The sequence below is a fragment of the Kogia breviceps genome, chromosome 2 (assembly GCF_026419965.1).
Source record: "Kogia breviceps isolate mKogBre1 chromosome 2, mKogBre1 haplotype 1, whole genome shotgun sequence".
In the NCBI taxonomy this organism is placed as follows: Eukaryota; Metazoa; Chordata; class Mammalia; order Artiodactyla; family Physeteridae; genus Kogia; species Kogia breviceps.
In genome coordinates, this window is record NC_081311.1 from 46,926,162 (window position 1) to 46,948,211 (window position 22,050).

At 36.7% G+C, this 22,050-nt stretch overlaps 1 protein-coding gene across 6 annotated transcripts in view; it reads left to right on the forward strand.

Moving 5' to 3' along the window:
- The window catches only part of PARG (poly(ADP-ribose) glycohydrolase), a 121,027-nt gene that overhangs the window by 63,717 nt on the left and 35,260 nt on the right, over positions 1–22,050 (forward strand). For all 6 annotated transcript variants that reach the window (XM_059055114.2, XM_067025186.1, XM_067025187.1 and 3 more), the window contains 4 exons: positions 3,022–3,101; positions 7,807–7,867; positions 13,076–13,151; positions 18,701–18,848. In XM_059055114.2, coding sequence (XP_058911097.1) covers positions 3,022–3,101; positions 7,807–7,867; positions 13,076–13,151; positions 18,701–18,848 — 365 coding nt within the window. The remainder of the gene's footprint in view (positions 1–3,021; positions 3,102–7,806; positions 7,868–13,075; positions 13,152–18,700; positions 18,849–22,050) is intronic.

The following is a 22,050-nucleotide window of genomic DNA, read 5'->3' on the forward strand; positions in this document are numbered from 1 at the left end:
AGGTTTGATTTACTGTATACTAATAGGATTAATCCTTAACTTGAAATCACATGGGAGTATGTGTGTGTCTAGAATCCAATTCGAGTAATGTTATCAATATTCCATTCAAGGAAAGATTTTATTAAACTATGTTTCTCTTTATATGTATGGGGAAAAAAGCACCAGTTAATAAGTAGCTGACCCTTGATTGACTTATTCCCTTGAAAATAAAAGTTTTGTTTAGAACAAGAGTGAGGTTGCCTAACTGGCTTTTTCTGTTTATTTTCTTTAATAATCTGTAATTATCATTTGGTTAAATGCTAAAATGTCTTCCCTAGGAGGGGTTATTATGGCCTAGTTTATGTGCATGTTTACATGCACGCCTGCTGACTCAAAATATGCCTTCAAATATACATACCCAGGGAACCAGGGACTTCCCTGGCGGTCCAGTGGTTAAGACTCCATGCTTCTACTGCAGGGGGTGCGGGTTCGATCCATGGTCTTGAAACAGATCCCACATGCTGTGCACAGCTAGAAAAAAAACAAACAAACCCAGGACTTGAAAATCTAAATTAACAACAGCAACAAAAAATGGTGTTGAGGAGTTAAAAAAAAAATTGGATGGTGCTTGATTATTATGAGAAGGTCTCATTCTCTCTGAGTCTCTTTTTCTGTTTGTCTCTCTGAGTGTCTTTCTCTGCGAGTTTCTGTCTCTCATACCCTCCTTCTGTCTTCAACCCAACTTCTGTCTCTTTCTCTTCTCTCTGTCTTGCCAGCCCCATCTTTCTGTTTCTTCCTTTCTAGGGCTCTGTCCTCAGTCCCTTTGTCTGTCTCCCCACTACTACCCGCCCTCCCCCCACCGCCACCCCAAACGCTGTCCTTCAGGTACATCACTCTTGTGGCTTTCTCTCATGCAGATTGCCTGTGTTTTTACGTTATTTTCACTTGCTTCCATACCAGAATAACTCATTTTATTTAGGTGGCTCTTCGTAGTACTTTAAAATTTTACAAAGCAAAATCTGAGAATTGATGCAAAGGTTTTAAACCTGCTTCATCTTGCCTAATTTTCTACCTCCCTGTTGTCCCAGATGCCACCCCACACATGCTTCTCCATGAGGAAGATGGAAAGCATATTTGGTTGCATAGTGATTTGAAATTAGACTTGGAGCAATGAAAAAAGAGAATGCATTGAGATTCTGCTTGATTTGTACCTGTAAGATTTGGACCTGTAAAATAAACAGTAGTGCTCATTTGTAGTGGGTGATAATAACAGACATATAATCTTTCCAGGAAAGTCCATATTGCTAAGGTAATAAATATATAATCCCAAGAGTCTTCTAAGGTTAATAATTTGCCATCATGGTTATTAAATATGTTAACTTTAATGTGATTTTATAAATAAATGATCACATGCTGAAGCTAGGGATGCTTTTTACATTTGGGGGAATTATTTCTTAAGGGCAATAGCCATTTTCACTCAGTATGCAACAGTTCTATGGAAGAGGAACTTTTTCCCCTTAATTGAGTTGTATAGTAAGTACATCAGTTAATCTCCAAAAAAAGGTGATAGCTGCCTTTGTATTTTTCCTGATTCCCTCTACTACGTAGTAAACCTAGAACGGGATTTTGTAATGGATCCCAAGGTATTCATTCGGTAAATCATATTTATTTGATACAGGATGTTTAATTAAACTGCCAAGTGGCTTCTTCACTTTGACTGTCATTTTGATTTAAACAAGCTCTATTCTGGCTGACATTTTGCAGAAGAAACCGAACTGAAAACTGATCTCAAAGATTCTTTCTTTCAGCAGGCAGCTGGATTTTAAGAGTATTTGTTATAAACATTTTAGAAAATACAGTCTTTTAGATGAGAAAAATTTTCACACAGGCACTCAATCTACTTTTAAACATTAATTAGATTTCAGATTTCGTTAAAATGCTTTCTGACATTTAGCATTCTTTTCAGGAAATAAGTATTCATATAAATTGTTTTCTTAGAAATTGACCCTGAATAAAGAATATCAGATCATTGGAAACAGGATCATTTGAAATCTACATTTCCTTCCCTTTTCCTAATTCATTTCATTTGCTCAATAGGATTTTCTCATAGAATTAACTTTTCCCTCTCTGCATAGTTACATAAGCTTGTTTTTCTAATCATGAAAAATTTTACTCATTTCAGCACTTATTAAAGTGGACTTTTACTTGAAGGGTTTCTGGTTTTAGAGCAAGAGTATATGACTAGAAGCACATGACTAATACTTCATCGTTTATAGCCACAGAATTTCTTTGCAATTTTTAAATGCCTTTGTAAAGCTAGATCTTGTGCCTGAAAGCATGCTTTTGTGTTAGAAGTCTTTTGGTGAACTACTTACTCAGGTCATATGCTTTCAAAGCCTTGCTTTTCTTTCCTCAGGATAAATTGCATTATGTGTTACCAATAACAATCCCATGTCATTTCAAAGAAAACTAAATTAAGTAGTGCAAGTCCACGTTGCTGGAAACTGGATGACATAGGGTAGGCATTGTTTTGGTTACCATATGAAAGGTATATGTGTTTAATCACCAAGGATTGGTCAGTCCGCCAGTATCTTGTCATACCTGCTTGTTGTTGTCCTGGCTGCACCCCACCCCAAGCAGTCATGTGGATTATTTTTCAGATACCATTTTCGTTCAATCATTTAACTACCTGGTAATATTATGAATTATATATAGTATTTGCCATGATCAAGCATTAACTCATTGGTCTAATTGACTTTGGGGGACCAGATGGTGCCCCACAGAAAGATAGACTGAGGAATGTGGTTGTTAGAGAGTGCCATCTGACACGAACAACTTTGAAGAAGCCTGGTTCTAGTTGGTCTCAGTCCTCTCCAGATGCTGTTTGAATCCAAACAGTTTCCCAGTTTTCTGTCATTGCACAATTGCCTTCTGGAAGAATTACTTCTTTTATTACTTGGTAGCAGTATAGATTTAGTTTTCTGTGAATCATTAAGGCATTTAGAATCATCCTTACCCTCTTTTATTTTCAATCTCTTTCAGGTTGTTTGAAGGACGTTCATCAAGGAAACCAGAGAAGCTTAAAACACTCTTCTGCTACTTTAGAAGAGTCACAGAGAAAAGTACATTCCTTTCATTCTTACTGTAATTTTTGTCACTGAGGGGGACAGTTCAGACAGGTCAAGAACATTTTGTGTTTAAAATACACTTTCCTGCCCAAACCACATTAAAACAATAATAATTCAGTATCTAGATTTTAATGCATTTGTTGTGTGTATACGTAAATGTGTGCTATGAATGTGTGTGGGTTTTATATACTCTGAAATAAGACTAGTGTAACATACGCTAATGGATGTTCTTGAATAAAAATAGTAAATTAATACTTTCAAAAGTATATTGACTGGAAGATACATTTTAGGTATTCTTTATTTAAAGAAACATTGACTATTACAATTAGTTTATTTGCAGAGGTTAACCAATTCATTGCCTTCCTACCCATCCCTCTCTTTTGTGCCTCCTTTATGCCCTTTGTAGAGTTCTTATAAAAGAGTGTTTGTACTTAGAGTTTACATGTCTTTCTTCCTCTGTTGGACCTTAGCCATCTTCTTTTCCCAGAGGCTAATCATAGCACCTGAGGCAGTAGTGGTAAATGTCTAGCCAGTGCTGTTAGTGACCAGCTAATAATAGATGGGTGTTGTCACCCTTAACCTAGGAGCTGGGTGATCACAGACCCACAGACAAGTTTCTTAACATCTCTAGCCTCAGTTTCTTCATCTGTAAAATAAAAGAATAATGATAACTTACCTCATAGGGTAGTTGTAAATATTAAATCAGAAGTTACATGCTTAATAAATGTTAGCTATTATCATGGGTAGCCTTTCCTGCAAACCAATTAAAAAGGAAACCAGAACATCTCAGAAGTTTACTTTTGCTAAGTAGAACAGGTCAAGTGAAATGAGTTCTTTTCAGTTCTGGTTGTCCAAGTTGTGGGATTGTCTTAAAATATATCACTGAATTATTTTAAGGTCATTTTTCTCATCCTTCCCTTAGTAAGTAATCTCCCATCCTAGTGTACCTGGCATTCTTTTCCTTTTGAATGTATTGCTATTGGACATTATTCAAATTTGGGGGAACCAAATCAATGATCAGGATTTTGCTAATTTAAGGGGAAAATTCATAGGCTTCTTTTGATAGAGGGTTATTTCTTTTTTTTTCCTGTTTTGTTTTTTTGTTTGTTTTTGTTTATTTGGCTATATCAGGTCTTAGTTGTGGCACGTGGATCTTTGTTGCAGCATGCAGGGAGTTATTTCTTAGCTTATCATTTTTCATTTTGTGCTCTGTACTGAATGAAATAGTAAGGAAAGTGAAGGCTCACTGGGGCTTATGAGACATGAAACCTAATTAGAATTTGTACTAATTTGTTAGAAAGATGAGTATATTTTTTGCCATTCTATATCTAAATAGAATGAATTCCATTACTGTTTCTAAGTAATTCAGGGTTTACTTTTGTGTCCCTGAAGTCAAATCCTGCATGTCTGCTCTAAAAGCCAGCTTGCCTTTCCAAATTTTAGGATTTTAAACACTTTTTTTTTTTTTTTCGCGGTACACGGGCCTCTCACTGTTGTGGCCTCTCCCGTTGCGGAGCACGGACTCCAGACACACAGGCTCAGCGGCCATGGCTCATGGGCCCAGCTGCTCCGCGGCATGTGGGATCCTCCCAGACCAGGGCACGAACCCGTGTCCCCTGCATCGGCAGGTGGACTCTCAACCACTGCGCCACCAGGGAAGCCCCCAGATTTTAAACAGTTTGAGAGAAAAAGCTAAAATTTTGTTTTTTCAACTAGAAATTTATAAATCATCATACATATTTTTAAAAAAATATTTATTTGGCTGCTCTGGGTCTTTAGTTGCAGCACGTGGGATCTTTGGTTATGGCATGCAGGATCTTTGGTTGTGGCATGCGGGATCTTTAGTTGTGGCATGCGGGATCTAGTTCCCTGACCAGCATTGAACACTGGGCCCCTGCATTGGGAGCACGGAGTCTTAACCACTGGACCACCAGGGAAGTCCCTAAATCATCATAAGTATTGGGAATTAGGCTGAAAAAATAAAGTGTAATTAGACATTTTATTTTCTGACTTTTTCACTGTACATGGTAATTTGGTTCTTTGTAGAAATATAGTAAGACATGCTATAGGTTTTTAGGATGTAAAACTACAGGTTTGAGGAAATACTAAATAGAATAAAAGAGGTTTGCAATTTAATAATTACTTTCTATAGAAACTTCTAGAGTCTACTGAATAGAAACTATAGAAACCTATTTAAAGTACCATATTTCGGGCTTCCCTGGTGGTGCAGTGGTTGAGAGTCTGCCTGCTGATGCAGGGTACATGGGTTCATGCCCCGGTCCAGGAGGATCCCACATGCCGCGGAGCAGCTGGGCCCGTGAGCCATGACCGCTGGGCCTGCACGTCCGGAGCCTGTGCTCTGCAACTGGAGAGGCCACAGAAGTGAGAGGCCCGCGTACCGCAAAAAAAAGAAAAAACAAACAATAAAGTACCATATTTCATCAACTCTAGGACATGATATATGGTAAGAAGTTTCATTATGTTAGGTACCACTACAAAGGAAAAAACACTCAGGATGGGGAGTTGTAGGAGATATCTCTTACAAAGCTGGTATACCAGATCTCTGTACCCTTAGTCTACGAATAAGTGAGAAATTAACTTGGCCATGCAGAAAGGGGACAACAAAGAAACTGCAAGTGTCAACCTAGGTAGAGAGGGCACCCAAAAACTCTTCCCTGAGAATTTGAACCACGAGCTGCAAGTCTGAGGTCTGAAGTCATATTACTAGTGTGCTCCACAGAAGCCTGCAATGGAAGATTTAATTCAGACTGATTTCAGGTTGGTGGTGGCCCCAGATGATGGTGGAAGCAGATGCACATCTTCTCTGGAAAAATTCATCTTTAATGCAGACCAATAGCAATGGCTAGATACCTTTGACTATATGAGATATGTCCTAGTTTCAGAAACTTAATACATGAAAAATATGCTTTTTAGAATTGATAAAATATAATTTCATCAGGACCACCTTTTCAAGAATGTCAGTATATATTTTATATTTGTAGTGAGGCTCTTGAGACTGAAAGATTTTAAAGAGCTTTCTGAATTATTTTCAATATAATTTTAGATAAAACTATCTTATAAATGGAATATTTAAAAAGTGATAGCTTGTGACTTCCCTGGTGGTCCAGTGGTTAAGACTCTGCACTTCCAATGCAGAGGGTTTGGGTTCAATCCCTAGTCAGGGAACTAAGATCCCATGTACTGTACGGTGTGGTGAAAAAATTTAAAAAAAAATAAAAGATTAAAAAAAAATTTGGGTGATCTTAAAAAAAAAAGTGATGACTCATATGCAGTATATATTGTGATTTTATTAAAGGAAATATTTGATTAACCAAAATAACCTATTCTGGTGTGAAAGGTGCCTTTTTATGGAAGAAAGGTAGTAGGCCTGTTCTCAAGGGGTTTTTTTGTTATTAATTATATCTAAAGAGCCATGTTTTTCTGCCTTTTCTCTTGCTTTGCCAGAAATTTTCATTTTTAAATTTCTCTTGGTCTCTCCTAGTATATATGAGACACATTTAATGTTCTTTCTTTTCTGCTAAATTTTTGAATGATGACACAGACATTAGTTTCCTATTAATAGAATTGCTTCTCTAGTGTTTGAATTATTTGACTTGTGAATTTTAACTATGTTATCCATTTGTCTTAAAGAAAGTTAGACATCTAAAGAATATTTTGTAACTCATGTTAACAAAATTCTGTTTTCTACTGTAACTACTCCATATGATTTTTGAATTGTTGCTGCTTGTGACTGAGAGCAGAGAAATGTGGAATCATCCGAAGGAATGAAATGATTGCCAGGCTTTCACTGGGACTCTACCATCATTATCACTAATAGTTCCTGACATATCTCTCTCTGCTTAAGAGCATTTAAAAAGAAAAAAAACAGAAGAAAACAGAAATGGCCTGGCCTTTTTAGTTTGTTCTTTGATTTGAATCAAGCAAATTACTTATGGCCAGATGATTTATTTTTTGCTTTTGCCACTATTTAAAAAAAAAAAAGTAAATCTAACAAAAAAGGATCTTATCCTCTAAAATTTACTGCATTTTGATCCTCTCATATCTATTGCTCCTTGAAAACTATGTCATCATTCTTCTCTAACCTCTTAGAATACAGTAATTCCTCCTTCTGGCAAAGGTGCCTTTAAATAGAGCACTTGCATATCATCTAAGCCCTGGGTTTAGCTGTGTCAACCTCAAAGGACATGTCAACAATTTTCTTTTTTAATCTTAGACATATTATTTTATTATAAAACACATAAATGTGTATACATTTACCAGTCTTTAGGTGTAGGGTTAAGACTTTTTGTTTTTTGAGGAGTTTACAAATTAAAATTTAGTTTGTCTTTGTTGTATAAGCTATATCCATTATGCATCTTTTTTCCCCCAAGGATATTTTAAAAGTATATTCAGTTTGAAAAACTTAATCAAAACGTACCAGCACACACATCCTACTATCGTGCTAATTTCTGTATAGTTTTGTGTCTTAAGGAGGGCTTATTTACTATTTTGTTGAAAGAATTCCTGTTGTAAGGATAATATTATTTTAAATCAATCTTCTGTTGTGTTCCAGCACCAGGCTTGGTTTTTCCTGATTAGCTTTACAGCCAGTGTTAGACCCATTCTTTTACTGAATATGTATAATCTTTTCAAACTCAATACTTATTTTGGGTGTGTTTCTCTTTTATTGCTTTTGTAGAACCTACTGGGTTGGTGACATTTACAAGACAGAGTCTTGAAGATTTTCCAGAGTGGGAAAGGTAATAATAATGTAAATAATCCTGGAATCTTAGAATTAGAAGGACTCTTTCACCATGAGATGATTGTATTTTACAGCCCCTGAAAAGATGGTTTCCCAACCTCCTAATTACCCTAGTACCAGGGAGTTTCTTCTTAAAATGATCAGTTGATAGCTCTCATTGTTAGAAAGGTCATGCCTGTTTTTTTTTTTTTTTTTTTTGTGGTATGCGGGCCTCTCACTGTTGTGGCCTCTCCCGTTGCGGAGCACAGGCTCCGGACGCGCAGGCTCAGCGGCCATGGCTCACGGGCTTAGTTGCTCCGCGGCATGTGGGATCTTCCTGGACCGGGACACGAACCCGTGTCTCCTTCATCGGCAGGCGGACTCTCAACCACTGCGCCACCAGGGAAGCCCCAGGTCATGCCTTTTGAATCAAAGTCTGCAACCCTTTTACTTCTACTCTTTTCCCTTAGTTTTGTCTTCTGAAACAAAGTCCTATTTAGAATTTAGGAGTTTTCTGTGTGAAGACACTAACATTAAACACCAATATTTAATGTTCCTCCTTACCCTTGGTTTTATGGTTAATGTTTGTATTTTATCGCTTTTCTTTCTGGAGGACAAAATTAGGAAGTTTTTTTTTTTTTTTTTACTAAACTAAAATGTAAATCGTAATTAGTATTTGTCTGAGTGACAAGAGTTTTGAAGTTTGGCTGTCAGCATGTACTATTGGCAATTTTGTGGAAGTTGCTAATTTACTAGGGTTTTTTCTTATTTACCTGCAAATACTGAGGAGAATAATAAGCAATCTGAGTTTATTCAGATACGTAAGTTCCTTTAGTGCCTTGAAATAGTCAACACATTTTCTAACCTGGAACAAATCCCCAAAGCACTTAGAGAAGAATGTATCTACTTTTTCAGTGCATGTGAGGACATGATTAAACATGCTAAATGCATATTTAGGATGTGCATTCATGTTAATCAGTGCCTCTTCATTTTCACTTTCTAATAGTTTTTATCGTAGTTTGTCATTGTTTTGTTTAGAATTAGTGATGAAAGGGACTCACTCTTAAAGGAATTAACTTGAGAAAGCACATATGCTTAGATGGCTTTCCTGTGTTTTCATCCATCAAAGATGTTTATTTGTGAGGTGAAAGAAAAACACTTACTTTAGGAGGCTGACTCCATGGCTGAGATGATTATTAGCAGAGGGAAGTGCATAAAAGATTAAGCAACCAAAAGAAAGACAAAAATAACAAAATTGAGTCAGAAAGGAAGAGAAACATGGACAGCATTTCAGAATCATGGCATATTAGAAATTAAAGGGACCCCAGGAAGTCATCTGGTCCAGCTGCCTACTAAAAGTAATCAGCTCTGTAATACCTATAACAGATGGAGACTAGGTAGCCCTGGTGATGGGAAATTCACTGTTTGGCCGCAGTCTATCCCACTGTTGGCTGCTTGTGTTATTGTCTAATACTTTCATTTACTAAAAAAGTCTGTCTTCCAAAAATCTCCCCACCCCGCCAAATCCCATTCTTCGTTCTTCCTTCTGGAGCTACAATAAATAAAACTAATTTTCTTTAACATTTGACCCTCCTTCATGTATTTTAATGCTTTCTTGATCCACCCCCATCTCTAACAATACACACAGGTCCATACTAAACTACTCATTTCTTCTGTTTCACATATCATATGGATTGTAAACCCTTTAACTCTGCTGTTGATGTACCCTAGGCCATTGGTCCCTCTTAAAATATGGTGCCTAGAACTAATAAAGTAACAATCTGCTGTGTTATCTGCCCAGACTAGAGTACAGAAGGTTGCTTTTCTTAGCTCTTCTATTAGTCTCTAATAGGAACACAGATGTTTTTGTTCATGTTGCTTTTGTGTAGATTTTATAGATCATTCAGAGGGATTGTTTTTAATTCAGCTCAGGATCTCTACTCTGCATCTGGCATTCATTTGGCACTAATGTGAAAGGACACCTATTTGTACACCATCTGGGAGAGAAGGGATAGGTCAAAATGCAGAGATTGGTGAGGCTGCTGTGTCAGTAAGATAATTTTGCTCTTTAAATAAGATCAAGATATTCCCCTTAACCTAGATAGGCAGAATTTAACTTGAAACTTTTCATACTTTTTATTTCATTGATCTCTTTTTTGTTTTAGCTGCTTCTTAAGTGAGTTGCAGAATGCAATTAAAATCCATCTCCCAGATTACACAGAACCAGAAACATGTGTTCACTTAAAGAGAGAGGATGAAGAAGAGATGAGGATCGTTGGTATTCTCAAGAGTAAGGGACTAAATGGGTGCCAGGAAGTTAAAGGCTTTTCTGAGTTTCAAGATTCTGGCATTATAGTTAACCCTATGACTATCAATAAATACCTTAGCCAGGCTTAGTTAATCACAGAGAACCAGAATAATCTGTCTTTGATTCCTGGGGCAGTGGTATGAAGAATTTGCTGGGGCCAGAAGGGGAAACCTATTAGGAAGTTGGAGGATGCTTATTTTAAAAAAATAGTTTCTAGCAATTTCATAATTTTGAGAAGTGTACTATAAGGTGACAACTACAGTCACAGAATAGTTGACAGCAGATGAGACTTCTGGATCATGCTTCTTTATCTTTTCAATAGTATCCTCACAGGTAGTCTCCCTTGGAATAAAATGGCTAGGAAAGTAGGACGCTGCAGAAAAGGGAAGTTAAAAAAATCAAACTTATGGTACTTTCTCCAAGAGATTTAGAAAGTAATTTTTCTAAAAGCATAGCTTACTAGTTAAGAGCTTGAACCATTACCTTAGGCTTTCTGGGTTCAAATCTTTGTTGCTAGTCTTGGACAGGTTACTTAAATGCTTTTTGTGCTTTATTTTCCCATCAGTAAAAGGAGATAGTAATAGGGATGTTGTGAAGATTAAATAAGTTAATACAAATGAAGCTTTTAGAACAGAATCTGTACTGAATTATTTTACCTTCTGAGTAAGTTCAGTCAGTTGGACTGAAGCTTTACCAGAAACGTATTTGGACTCATTGATACCAGGATAAAAGCAAATCCCAATAAACAAATAGTGCTTCACAGCTAAATTTTTTAATATAATTGTTTTAAAAAATATATAATTCCCCTCCTTCCAAAAATTCATGCCACTGTGTATAAGTTAGGGGTTTACTATCTGTTACATTCTATTATAGTTTATTTTTATTCAGTAAGTAATCAGGAGAAAAAAAATCTAAGGAAAAATGTCATCATCAACTGCTATTAATAAAAAGGAATTGTTTTTTTAATATGATTTAAGCAGATAAACACTATAGGGCAGGAAAAAGTTTTTCCTCAATCCTCTTAGAGTCCCTCGCTGGGTATGAAAATTAAAGTGAGAAGGATTAACAGGAGAAAAGCATACAAATTTATTTTATATAAGTTTTGCATGATACAGGAGCCTTTATGAGGAAATGAAGACCCAAAGAAACAGATCTATGTACTTTTATGCTAGGTTTGGTGAAGAATAGACAGTCATGGAGGAATATGATATGTAAAAGAGTATGAGGTGATTGAAGTAAACTGGGGGAAACAGCAAGTTCTGGTTGTCGGAATTCTTCTTGGCATCTCTTTGTCTTCAGAGATAATAATACTCCTTTCCTCCAGGTATAGGTAGGGTCCCTCATGTGAGGGCTTTATGGCTTGTTTCAGGTAAGAAGGGTGAGAGGGGGAGGAGGTCAGAGTGACTTTTCTGCTTCTGCCATTTTCTCAAACTTCTTCAGCTTAAAATATTCACTATGCCAAGATGCCAAATTTAGGGGTAGTTTATCTGAACCCCATAAACATCTCAGTGACCATGGTTTATGAAAAGGAAAGAAAATAATTGTGACTTACAGGTACTAGACTTACCTATCAATTTTATTAATATAAAAATACCATAGATCAGGATTTCTGTAGCATGTATTTTCATCAAGACACCCCCCACACATATACGGTTTCCAAAGTAGTGAAAATAGGGCCCCTCTGAGAATCATATATAATTTTTTGTAAAATTTTTCTATATTTTTCCTTAGGTTGCCAACTCTAGCATAATAATAAAATTTCATAGATCTTAATTTTTTTTTTTTTTTTTTTTTTTTGGTGGTACGCGGGCCTCTCACTGCTGTGGCCTCTCCCGTTGCGGAGCACAGGCTCCGGATGCACAGGCCCAGCGGCCATGGCTCACGGTTCCAGCCGCTCCGCGGCATGTGGGATCTTCCCGGACCGGGGCACGAACCCGTGTCCCCTGCATCTTCAGGCGGATTCTCAACCACTGCGCCACCAGGGAAGCCCTAGATCTTCATTTTTAAAAATATTTTGAGAAGTTTTTCAACTTTTAAAGAGGAGAAACTTGAACTGGTGCAGCCACTATGGAAAACAGTATGGAGGTTTCTCAAAAAACTGAAAATAGAACTACCATATGACCCAGTAATTCCACTCCTGGGCATGTATCCAAAAAATAATTCGAAAAGATACACGCACCCCAGTGTTCTTAGCAGCATTATTTATAGTTGCCAAGATATGGAAGCAACCTAAGTGTCCATCAACAGATGAATGGATAAAGAAGATGTGATATATATGTACAGTGGAATACTACTCGGCCATAAAAAAGAACAAAATTTTGCCACTTACATCAACATGGATGGACTGGGAGGGCATTATGCTAAGTGAAAGAAGTCAGAGAAAGACAAATTCTGTATGATATCACTTACATGTGGAATTTAAAAAGTACAACAAACTACTGGGTATAACAAGAGGATACTCACAGATACAGGGAACAAACGAGTGGTTACCGGTGGTGGTGGGTGTGGAGCAGTGGGAGGTTCACACTGTTGGGTGTTAGATAGGCTCAAGGATGTATTGTACAACATGGGGAATGTAGCCCATATTTTGTAATAACTGTAAATGGAAAATAACCTTTAAAAATTGTATAAAAAATTAAAAATATTTTTTAAAAAGTGGAGAAACTGATATTTTGTAGGGGCAAAACAATTTTCAAAACAGTATGTTATCCCATTTTAATTTAAATATGTGTATTTATATATTTGAATTAGAAAAATTGGGGGAGACTATCCCAAGAATGTTGAGTCAATAAGCATCTATTTCTGACTTTTGAGATTTGGAATAGTTTCAGTTTTTCTTTTATAGTTAATCTGTATTTTCAGACTTTTCTGTAGTGAAATACAAAAAAATAAATAAGGAAATATCTTTCTAAATCGTAGATGTGAGAAACTCCTGACTCGATTGCATGTCACTTACGAAGGTACCATAGAAGGAAATGGTCAAGGCATGCTACAGGTAGGAGAATTACAGCAGTGGGGGCATGGGGGGAAGGGACGACTGTCTCTTGTCAAGCTTCCGACAGCAAAGGAAATATGAAAAGCTGTTTTTTATCTTCTAAGCTGATTTAATGCAATGAAGCATAATAGCAGAATGGAGAAAAACACCAAACAGATCACCTTGACAGCCTTGGTAATACTGTTATCTGCTGATGTACGTTCTCTGTTTCTTACGTGTGCCTTTTTTTTAAAAGCCTTTGACAGAAAATCCAAGATCTGGACAACATCAGACCTCTTGGTTCAGATATAGCTTGTAGATTGACAGTGGAGGAAGTTCCCAGGGTATGGTCTTGACAAGCTGTCACCAGGCAGTTTTGTTCTCTTTCTTTAAAGGCTCTTGCTCTGCCCTAAAAAATGACCAGCTTGAGATGTTTTTCTGTCACCAACTTTGTTTAGGTCTAGGAGGCAGACATCTAAAACGGATTGATAAGAAAGTTCTCTCTCCCATCTGTAATAGTTTTAGCCACGAGCCAAATATACTTGCCATCTCTTCCCTGTTTTAGAGCAAGTAATTTTGTCCATCTGTCAATCTTTGTTATTAATCTGTGTTCCTGCCATTATGTAAAAAAAAATATTTTGGAAAAAGGAGTTAACAAATAAAACACTGTATCTAGCTTTAACTTGTTGTAACACTTAACCTGAACATGTGCTTTCCTTTTGTTTTATAGTGATCTTTTTTTAAAAAATCACTGAGCAGAGACGAAATGTTAGTGTTTTGTGTTCTTATTTAGAAGAGCATTGTAATCCTAATTTTCTTTGAAAGAAGCTTGTACACCATCTTGTTTATACTGAGACTAGCTGATTTTTTTCTTAGATCATTATTAAATGCTTATATAGGGTGAGAAGTTAAATAAAGCAGTTGCCTCATAATGGACTATTTGTGTGAATAACTTAATTTTTATTATAAAATGACTAGACTGATTTGCATTTGGCTAGTTATTTTATATGTATGCTCTAAGTGCCTACGTTTGTTTTAGAATGGGCTTTTATGTAGACATATTTGTATTTAAAATTTTCAAAGAGGCAAACCATGTTTTGTTTTAAATCACCTCCCAGTGATTAAAATTATAGACAAAAGTAATTAGGATAACTGAATTAATATTTGTCCTGTACTTAAATTTTTTTAATATTTATACTTAATACGTCCTTTTTCTTCTATTTAAAACAATAATTTTGAAATAAGGCTAAAATTTGTTTCAAATGACTATCACTTTTTCCCCCACATTTCCATCTTGACAAGGTTCTTTCCTACATTAACATCTTGGATTAACTGAGGGGAGCTTAATACACATGAAATAAACAAAGCTACTGGTGGTTAGCACCACAGGAATGCTGACCTTCCATTACAGTACAATTCATCAAGGAGTTATTTAACAACATTTAAGGTTGAGATTCTCCCCACTTCCCTGGAATGTATTATAGATGAAATGTGAAACCTCAGTAGATTAAAAGAATACCATAAAGGCTTCTATTTATTTTTCTCCCTACCCATGCCATGTATCCCCAGGAGATCAGGGAATATTGTATTGCAGTGCTCCAAATCTTCTTGTGTAGCGTATAAATTACATTATGCTGAGTGGCAACAACAACAAAACCTCTCTAAGGAGTGTTATCATTTCTCTCTTTTCATCAAGTTATAATTCAGAACTGAGTAAGTTGAACAAGTAGCTTTAAAGTAAAGTGAGTTAGAAAATGGCTAAAAATAAGGCAGCACTCATGTATGTTTTCATGTACTGGAACAGGTTTCTCACCTGCAATAGAGAGCCTTTTATTAAGAACTTTTTTAAGTAGTAGAAACTGATTTTCTAAAAGACCCCTGCTTTCAGAGGCATATTGAGTTTAGTGTATTTGTTTCTGTGCATACCTTTAAAGTAATAAATGTTGGCCTTTTATTCAAAGAATGAACAGTAGCATGCACATTGAATGTATTTCATTTATCATTTCCAAGTAGTGCATAGATTGGATAGAGCTTATCTTTTAAATTTAGTTATGTATCTTGTTCCAGTAACAATTAAGTTTAGCTGATCTCAGACCTTCTTTGTTTCTCATTTGTATTCCGAATACCATGATACTTAGCCAGTCTCTCACTTTTCAAGAACTGTCCATTTTATTTCCTTGCTGGGTCTCACTTCTTTCCCCACTGACCTATTTGAGGCCCTAGTAGTGCTTGTCTAAACTATTCAGTATTTACCTAGCCAGCCTTCCTGCTTTTACTTTTCCAGTTCATTCTTTAAACTTCAGTCTGAATTATCTTTGTAAAACACAGACACATTTGTTACTTTTCTTCTTAGAATCCTTCCCAGAATCCTCAGAATTAAGTAAAAATTTCTTGGACCCCAGACCAGCTCATTACCAACTTTAACTCTCCACACACTGTACACTGCAGACAGGTATGAGGAATCTGCTTACCACTCTCCTCATACAGCTCTTTACATTGGTTTTTCCTGTGGCCTTTTGCAGTTATTCCCTTAGCTTGATTGTCATCAAAATCTCAATTGAATGCCACATCCTTTTGTAACGCTCCCGTATCCTCCCCATGCGCCAATTTTAGTTAATTGTATTATTTGAAAAGTATCAAATACATCCTAATAGGTTCTTTAATAATCATCTTATCATTCTACTTATGTGCCTCACTCCCATCTAGACTGTAAATGCTATGAAACCAGGAACCACATCTTATTCATCTTTGTATTCCATGGTTCATAGCATAATATTTCATCAATACTTGTTTAATTGAACAACTTAAGCTATAAATCACCCAATGTATAAAGACTTCATATGTAGTAGGTAACTATTTCTAATCAGTGGACTAGTTTAACCAAAATTATTTTTCTATATAAGCTGAAGTTTTAGTGTTGATTTATTATGCCAGAATATAAACCCAAATGATTCACTTTTGTAACTCATTTCAAGAACTTGTCCAGTCATATTTTTCAGTATTTTCTAAGTTCTTCTGTAGTGAAAAAAGACTACTTTATCTTCTATTAATTTCTCTCTTTTCACATATAATATTTTTATGTGTCAGAAGATTCATATTCTTGTTTTACTGTTTTGTAAAACAGGCTTCACATTACCATTTCTTATAATTGCTTTAGAGATCACAAACAAGTTTTACAAAATCTCATACTTGACAATAGTCTGGAAGTATATGTGAAATAATAGGAAATATATATATTAGTCTCTACAACCTGTTCTTGGCACAGAGCTCCTAAAACCCTTGTAATCTCCTGAGTGGTAAGAGCACTAGGAGCATCTTTTGTTCTAATATTTAGTCTTTGACCCCAATTCCTGACTCAGAGCTCCTAAACCCCTTGGAATTTCCTGAGTGATAGACATGTCTTTTGTTCTAATGATGCAGCTCTTGGTGGGCTCCTGGGTAGCTTCAGGATGGGGATGGTCACCAGAAAGACTAAGCCATGATTAGAAGTTTGGAACTTTCTGCCGCTCCTCCCATCCTCTGGGAAAGGGGGAGAGGGACTGGAGACTCAGTTAATGATCGGTCATGAGAATGTGATGAAGCTTCCATAAAAATTTCAGAAGTACAGGATTTGGAGAGCTTTGGGGTTGGTGAACATGTGGAGGTGCTGGGAGATGACTTGCTTGGAAAGGGCGTGGAAGCTCTGTGCCCCTTCCCTCATACCTTGCCCTGTGTGTCTCTACATCTGGTTGTTCATCTGTATCCTTTATTATATCCTTTTTAATAAATCAGTAAATGTAAGTAAGTGTTACCCTGAATTCTGTGAGCTGGTCTAGCAAATCATCAAGCCTCGGGTGGGGTATTGGGAACTCCAATTTATAGCTGGTCAACTAGAAGTACAGGTGACAGCCTGGGACTTGAGATTGTCATCTGAACTGGGACAGTCTTGTAGGACTGAATCCTTAGCCTGTGGGATCTTTCACTAATTCCAGGTAGACAGTGTCAGAACTGAACTGGATTGTAGGACACCTAGCCAGTGTTGCAGAATTCCTTGATGTGTGGAAAATCCACACATCTGGTGTCAGAAGTGTCGAGAGTGTGGTAGTGGTGTGAGAGTAAAGAAGAGACACAGGATTGTGTTTTCCCTAAATAGTATAGAAGCCTCTCTTACGTTACTTACTAAATTCTGGCAGGGGGCGGGAGGGGGTTGTGTATGACTGTATGTGTACACAAGTTGTGTGTATGTGCGTATGTGTGTAATCTAACTCCCCAAATAGAAAAATCTAAGACAAAGTCAGAAACTGTTTCTTACATATTGCCCCATAGAGCCTAGCATACTGTTGGACACATTGGAATGCATAGTAAGTTTAAGACAAACAAATAATTCTGGCAAGTTGAGTTTGCTTTCTCTTGAGGATTGTAACTCACCTTTATCAATAGGAGCTTGGGGATGCCATCATAGTACTCCATAGAAAACTTACGTATAGTTTTTAACTAAATTGGAAATATTAATTTTTTTGAATCTTTGTTGTTAAACTAGACTCTTTTGTCTTCATTTTTCTTCCCCTTAGGTGTTTGTTTTTTTTTTTTTAAGTTTGTAATGTTTTTGCAGTTTGGGGTTTGCAGTTGAATTTAGAAGGAAGAATTTTTCATCCCTTTATTCCTTCACAAAAGAAAAAAGTTACCAAAGAGGTTAAATCCTAAACTTTTCAAACCCTTAAGGACAAGTGTTTGATTTCCATATTATCTAAGAAAGGTACAGGCTATATAGTTTGGAGATACCATGGGTTCGTTTCCAGACCATTGCAAAAAGTGAGTCACATGAATTTTTTTGGTTTCCCAGTGCATATAAAAGTTACGTTTATACTATACTGCAGTCTTTTAAGTGTCCAATAGCATTATGTCTAAGAAAATGTACATGCCTTAATTTAAAAGTACTTTATTGCTAAAAAAAAAAATGCCAACCATCATCTGAGCCTTCAGGTCGTAATTTTTTTTGCTGGTGGAGGGTTTGAAATATCGCAAGAATTACCAAAATTTGACACAGAGACACAAAGTGAGAAAATGCTATTGGAAAAATGGCACCAATAGCCTTGCTAGATGCAGGGTTGCCATTAACATTCAATTTGTAAAAAATGCAATATCTGTGAAGTGCAATAAAATGAGGTATGCCTGTATAATTATATTAAAGTCATATGAAGTACATAAATGGAAATTGAGGAGAGAGTGGTAGAAAAGTGATCTTGAAACCTTTCCAGATAAAAACCTCCCTTGATTTGTGGCCCTTGGAACACAAGTAAGGTTTATAAACAAGAGTCCATATAATTACATTGAGGCTTTTGCCTAAAAGCTCTATTTTCCGTGTTCCTTCTAACATTTTGGAATCCAAAGAAATACTCAGAGATGTTAACTGCAGTGAGGTGGAAAGAGTGCAGTCAACCAGAATCTGTTCTCCGTGGGAAGATTACTAATTTGGGGATTGATTTATGTGGGAAAGGAAAGGAAGATCAGAGCTTAGAGGGAGTATACTTCTTTATAATATATGTAGGTATTTTAAATTGTCATTTAACATGCCACATTTTCCCAAATAGGTGGATTTTGCAAACCGTTTTGTTGGAGGTGGTGTAACCAGTGCAGGACTTGTGCAAGAAGAAATCCGCTTTTTAATCAACCCTGAGTTGATTGTTTCACGGCTCTTCACGGAGGTGCTGGATCACAATGAGTGTCTTATCATCACAGGTTAGTTTTGAGAAGTCTGGACAATGGGATAGTGTTCCCCATCTGTGACGATCTATCATGAAGACTAGAGGCCACTCAGATAATAGCTTTTCTCTACCGTGGGCATTAGTCCAATATTTTAATTCATTAATTTATACTTGTTCTTATTAAATTGTTACAGTTTCATTTTCATAATCTTGAGTAAGACATTTTATCCCCACTTTTTCTTTCTTGGTATCTTTATCTGAGGAACAAGGGTAAAAATGATTAAACTACTCTCCAGTTTGAAATTTTATGATATGGTGTCTGTCCTTAAAAAGAAGATAGTGATATATTTTTGAGCATGTATCCTATTATTATTCTTCCATTATATTTCCAAAGTGATTTGTTGTACTTCAGTATGAACACACTGTGTAAATATGAAAAACAGTTACGGTGTTTGGAGAGAGTCAGTACAACAGTGAGCTTTATAGAAGGGAAATAAATCAGAACCCTTATGTTTATTCTAATTTCTAATCCTAAGAGAGAAAGTGTGATTATCTTAGTGCCTCTCTTTGATTTAAATTATTATGGGAGGAGGAGAGAAGGAAACATAGTCAAATTTATACTTTAGGCCTATTAATCAAGATTTACATTTTTTTCCCTTAAGTTTCTTTAGATTGCAATATCACTATGTCTCAGTATTTTCTTGTGTATAAGCTACCATAAAAATTGATGATTAACTCATAACTCTTAAGAAACTCTTAATCAGCCACTGTAGGGAAGTTAAGCCTTTTATTCAGGTACCTAAAAGAACATCCCCCCCCCGCAAAAAAAGAGAACATTCTCATATAAAAGCCGTAATCAGCTGTCAATTGCTGATGTTTTTTTCTTTCTGCAAAGGAGGATTTCTTATTTCCTCTTTGAATCTATTGCCACTTTGAGATTAGTATAGGAGACTAACAGGCTAAGTGTAGGAGAATTTGGTTGATTGTTATTTTCAAAGATTACAATGGGATGAAAACCATCCTCTTTTAGTTTTATCAAATGTATAACTCAACTAATTTATGTCCAAAGTGGTACATGACAGAATTAAGTCTCTGAGACCACACATCTCAGATACATTTGTAGGCAACCTTCAGGAGAGCATCTAAATTTTGTCACTTATGTTTTGCTTTCAGGATTCCCTCTTTGTCTTTCAACTGTTTATGATGTGAATAGGTGTGGATCTCTTTAACTTTATCCTGTTTGGGTTCATTGAATGTCTTGAATGTTTAGATACATTTGGTAAATTTTTGGCCATTATTTCTTCAAGTATTCTTTCTGTCCCTTTCTCTTCTCTCCTTCTGAAACTCCTGTTATGCATGTGTTGGTACATTTGGTGATGTCCCATTGGTCTCTGAAGCTCTGTTCATTTTTCTTCATTCTTTTTGTTTCTCAGACTGGATAATTTCTACTGACCTGTCATCAAGTTCACTGATTCTTCTGTCTGCTCTAATCTGCTTTTTAATCCCCTCAGTGAAATTTTTATTCCAGTTATTATGCTTTTCAAGTATAGAATTTCTATTTGATTCTTTTTAAAAATAATTTTTATCTCTATTGAGATTCTCTGTTTGTGAGGCATTATTCTCATATTTTCATTTAGTTCTTTAGACATAATTTCCTTTAGTTTTTTTAAATGGATGTCAAACAGCTGACTTAAAGTTTTTGTTTAGTAAGTCCAACATCTGGGTTCCTCAGGGTGGGTCAGTTACTAATGAATACTTTTTTTCCCTGAGTATGGACCCTACTTTCTCGTTTCTTTGCATGTCTCAATTTTTTTGTTGAAAACTGGACATTTTAAACGGGGCAACTCTTGAAATCAGATTTTCTCCTTTTCCCAGAGTATGTTTTTGTTGCTGTTTGTTTAGTGACTTTCCTAATCTAGTTCTGTGAAGACTGTATTCTTTTTCATGTGTAGCCACTAAAGTCTCTGCTTGGTTAGATTAGTAGTTATCTAATGATTGGACAGAGATTTTTTTAAATGCCTAGAGCCAGTAAGTCAGTCTTTGCCAAAGGGCTCTGTGTATATGTTGGGGCTTACCTTCAACACTCCACCAGGCAGTTGACACTTCCTTCCTGCTTGCACAGAGCCTCAAGATCAGAGTGAGGGGAGAGGTTAGGACCTTCTCAGGTCTTTTTGGAGCCTGTGTACAGCCATGGGCATGTGTGTAGATGTCTAGATTCCCGAGGATACTTAGAACTTTTCAAAGTCCCGTAAGTACTTCACATTCCTTAGCTTTTCCTCTGAAGCTTTTTGGTTAGCCTGTTTACCCCAACTGTAATCTAATGCCTCAGGCAGCTACACTGTTAAACAATTGACTATAATTGTTTTCAACAAACACACCTGGGAATTAGGCTTTTCACCCTGGACAAAGTCCAAGTCTGGTCAAATAAAGACAGCCTTGTGAGTGAGGTCTTCCAGGGAATTACCAGACAGGTCAGATGATTACAATTCTCTGAGAATGTGGCTTTGAAGGAGCTTCAACCCTTCTCTGCCCCCTCTGGTGGCAACCAGGCTGCTTTGATTACAGGTGGTTGGTTTTTAAGGCTACTATGGATCTTGGGAAAGTGGAATAGGAACAGGGCAAGTTAAAACACCATACAACTCACTGTGTTTACCAATATTCAGCCAATTTTTCTTAATAAACACTCCTCAGACTGCTGCAAGCCTTTGGTTAATTCCCACAGTTCAGAAAAAGATGATTCTTACAAGTTTTGCCAGTGTTCTCAGTATTTTTTTTTTTTTTCTTTTGTGGTACGCGGGCCTCTCACTGCTGTGGCCTCTCCCATTGCGGAGCACAGGCTCCGGACGCGCAGGCCCAGCGGCCATGGCTCACGGGCCCAGCCACTCTGCGACACGTGGGATCCTCCCGGACTGGGGCACGAACCCGTGTCCCCTGCATCGGCAGGCGGACTCCCAACCACTGCACCACCAGGGAAGCCCAGTTCTCAGTATTTTTATGGAGGAAAGAGTTCTCTGAGATTTTTACTCCATTGTTTTTGTTGATGTGTCCGTATCTTTTATAAGTGCTTGTGGATAAAAGGGCTTTCAAGCAGTTATTCCACATCTTTTAGATAATCCTATATTATTTCTTATAATATCCTTTTGATTCTGCTGTTTTGGTGAGATAAGGCAAAAAATAAAAATTGTTGTTTGAGTTTATGTAGGAAGTTTAGAACTTCAGCAGAGGAATTTCTTCTT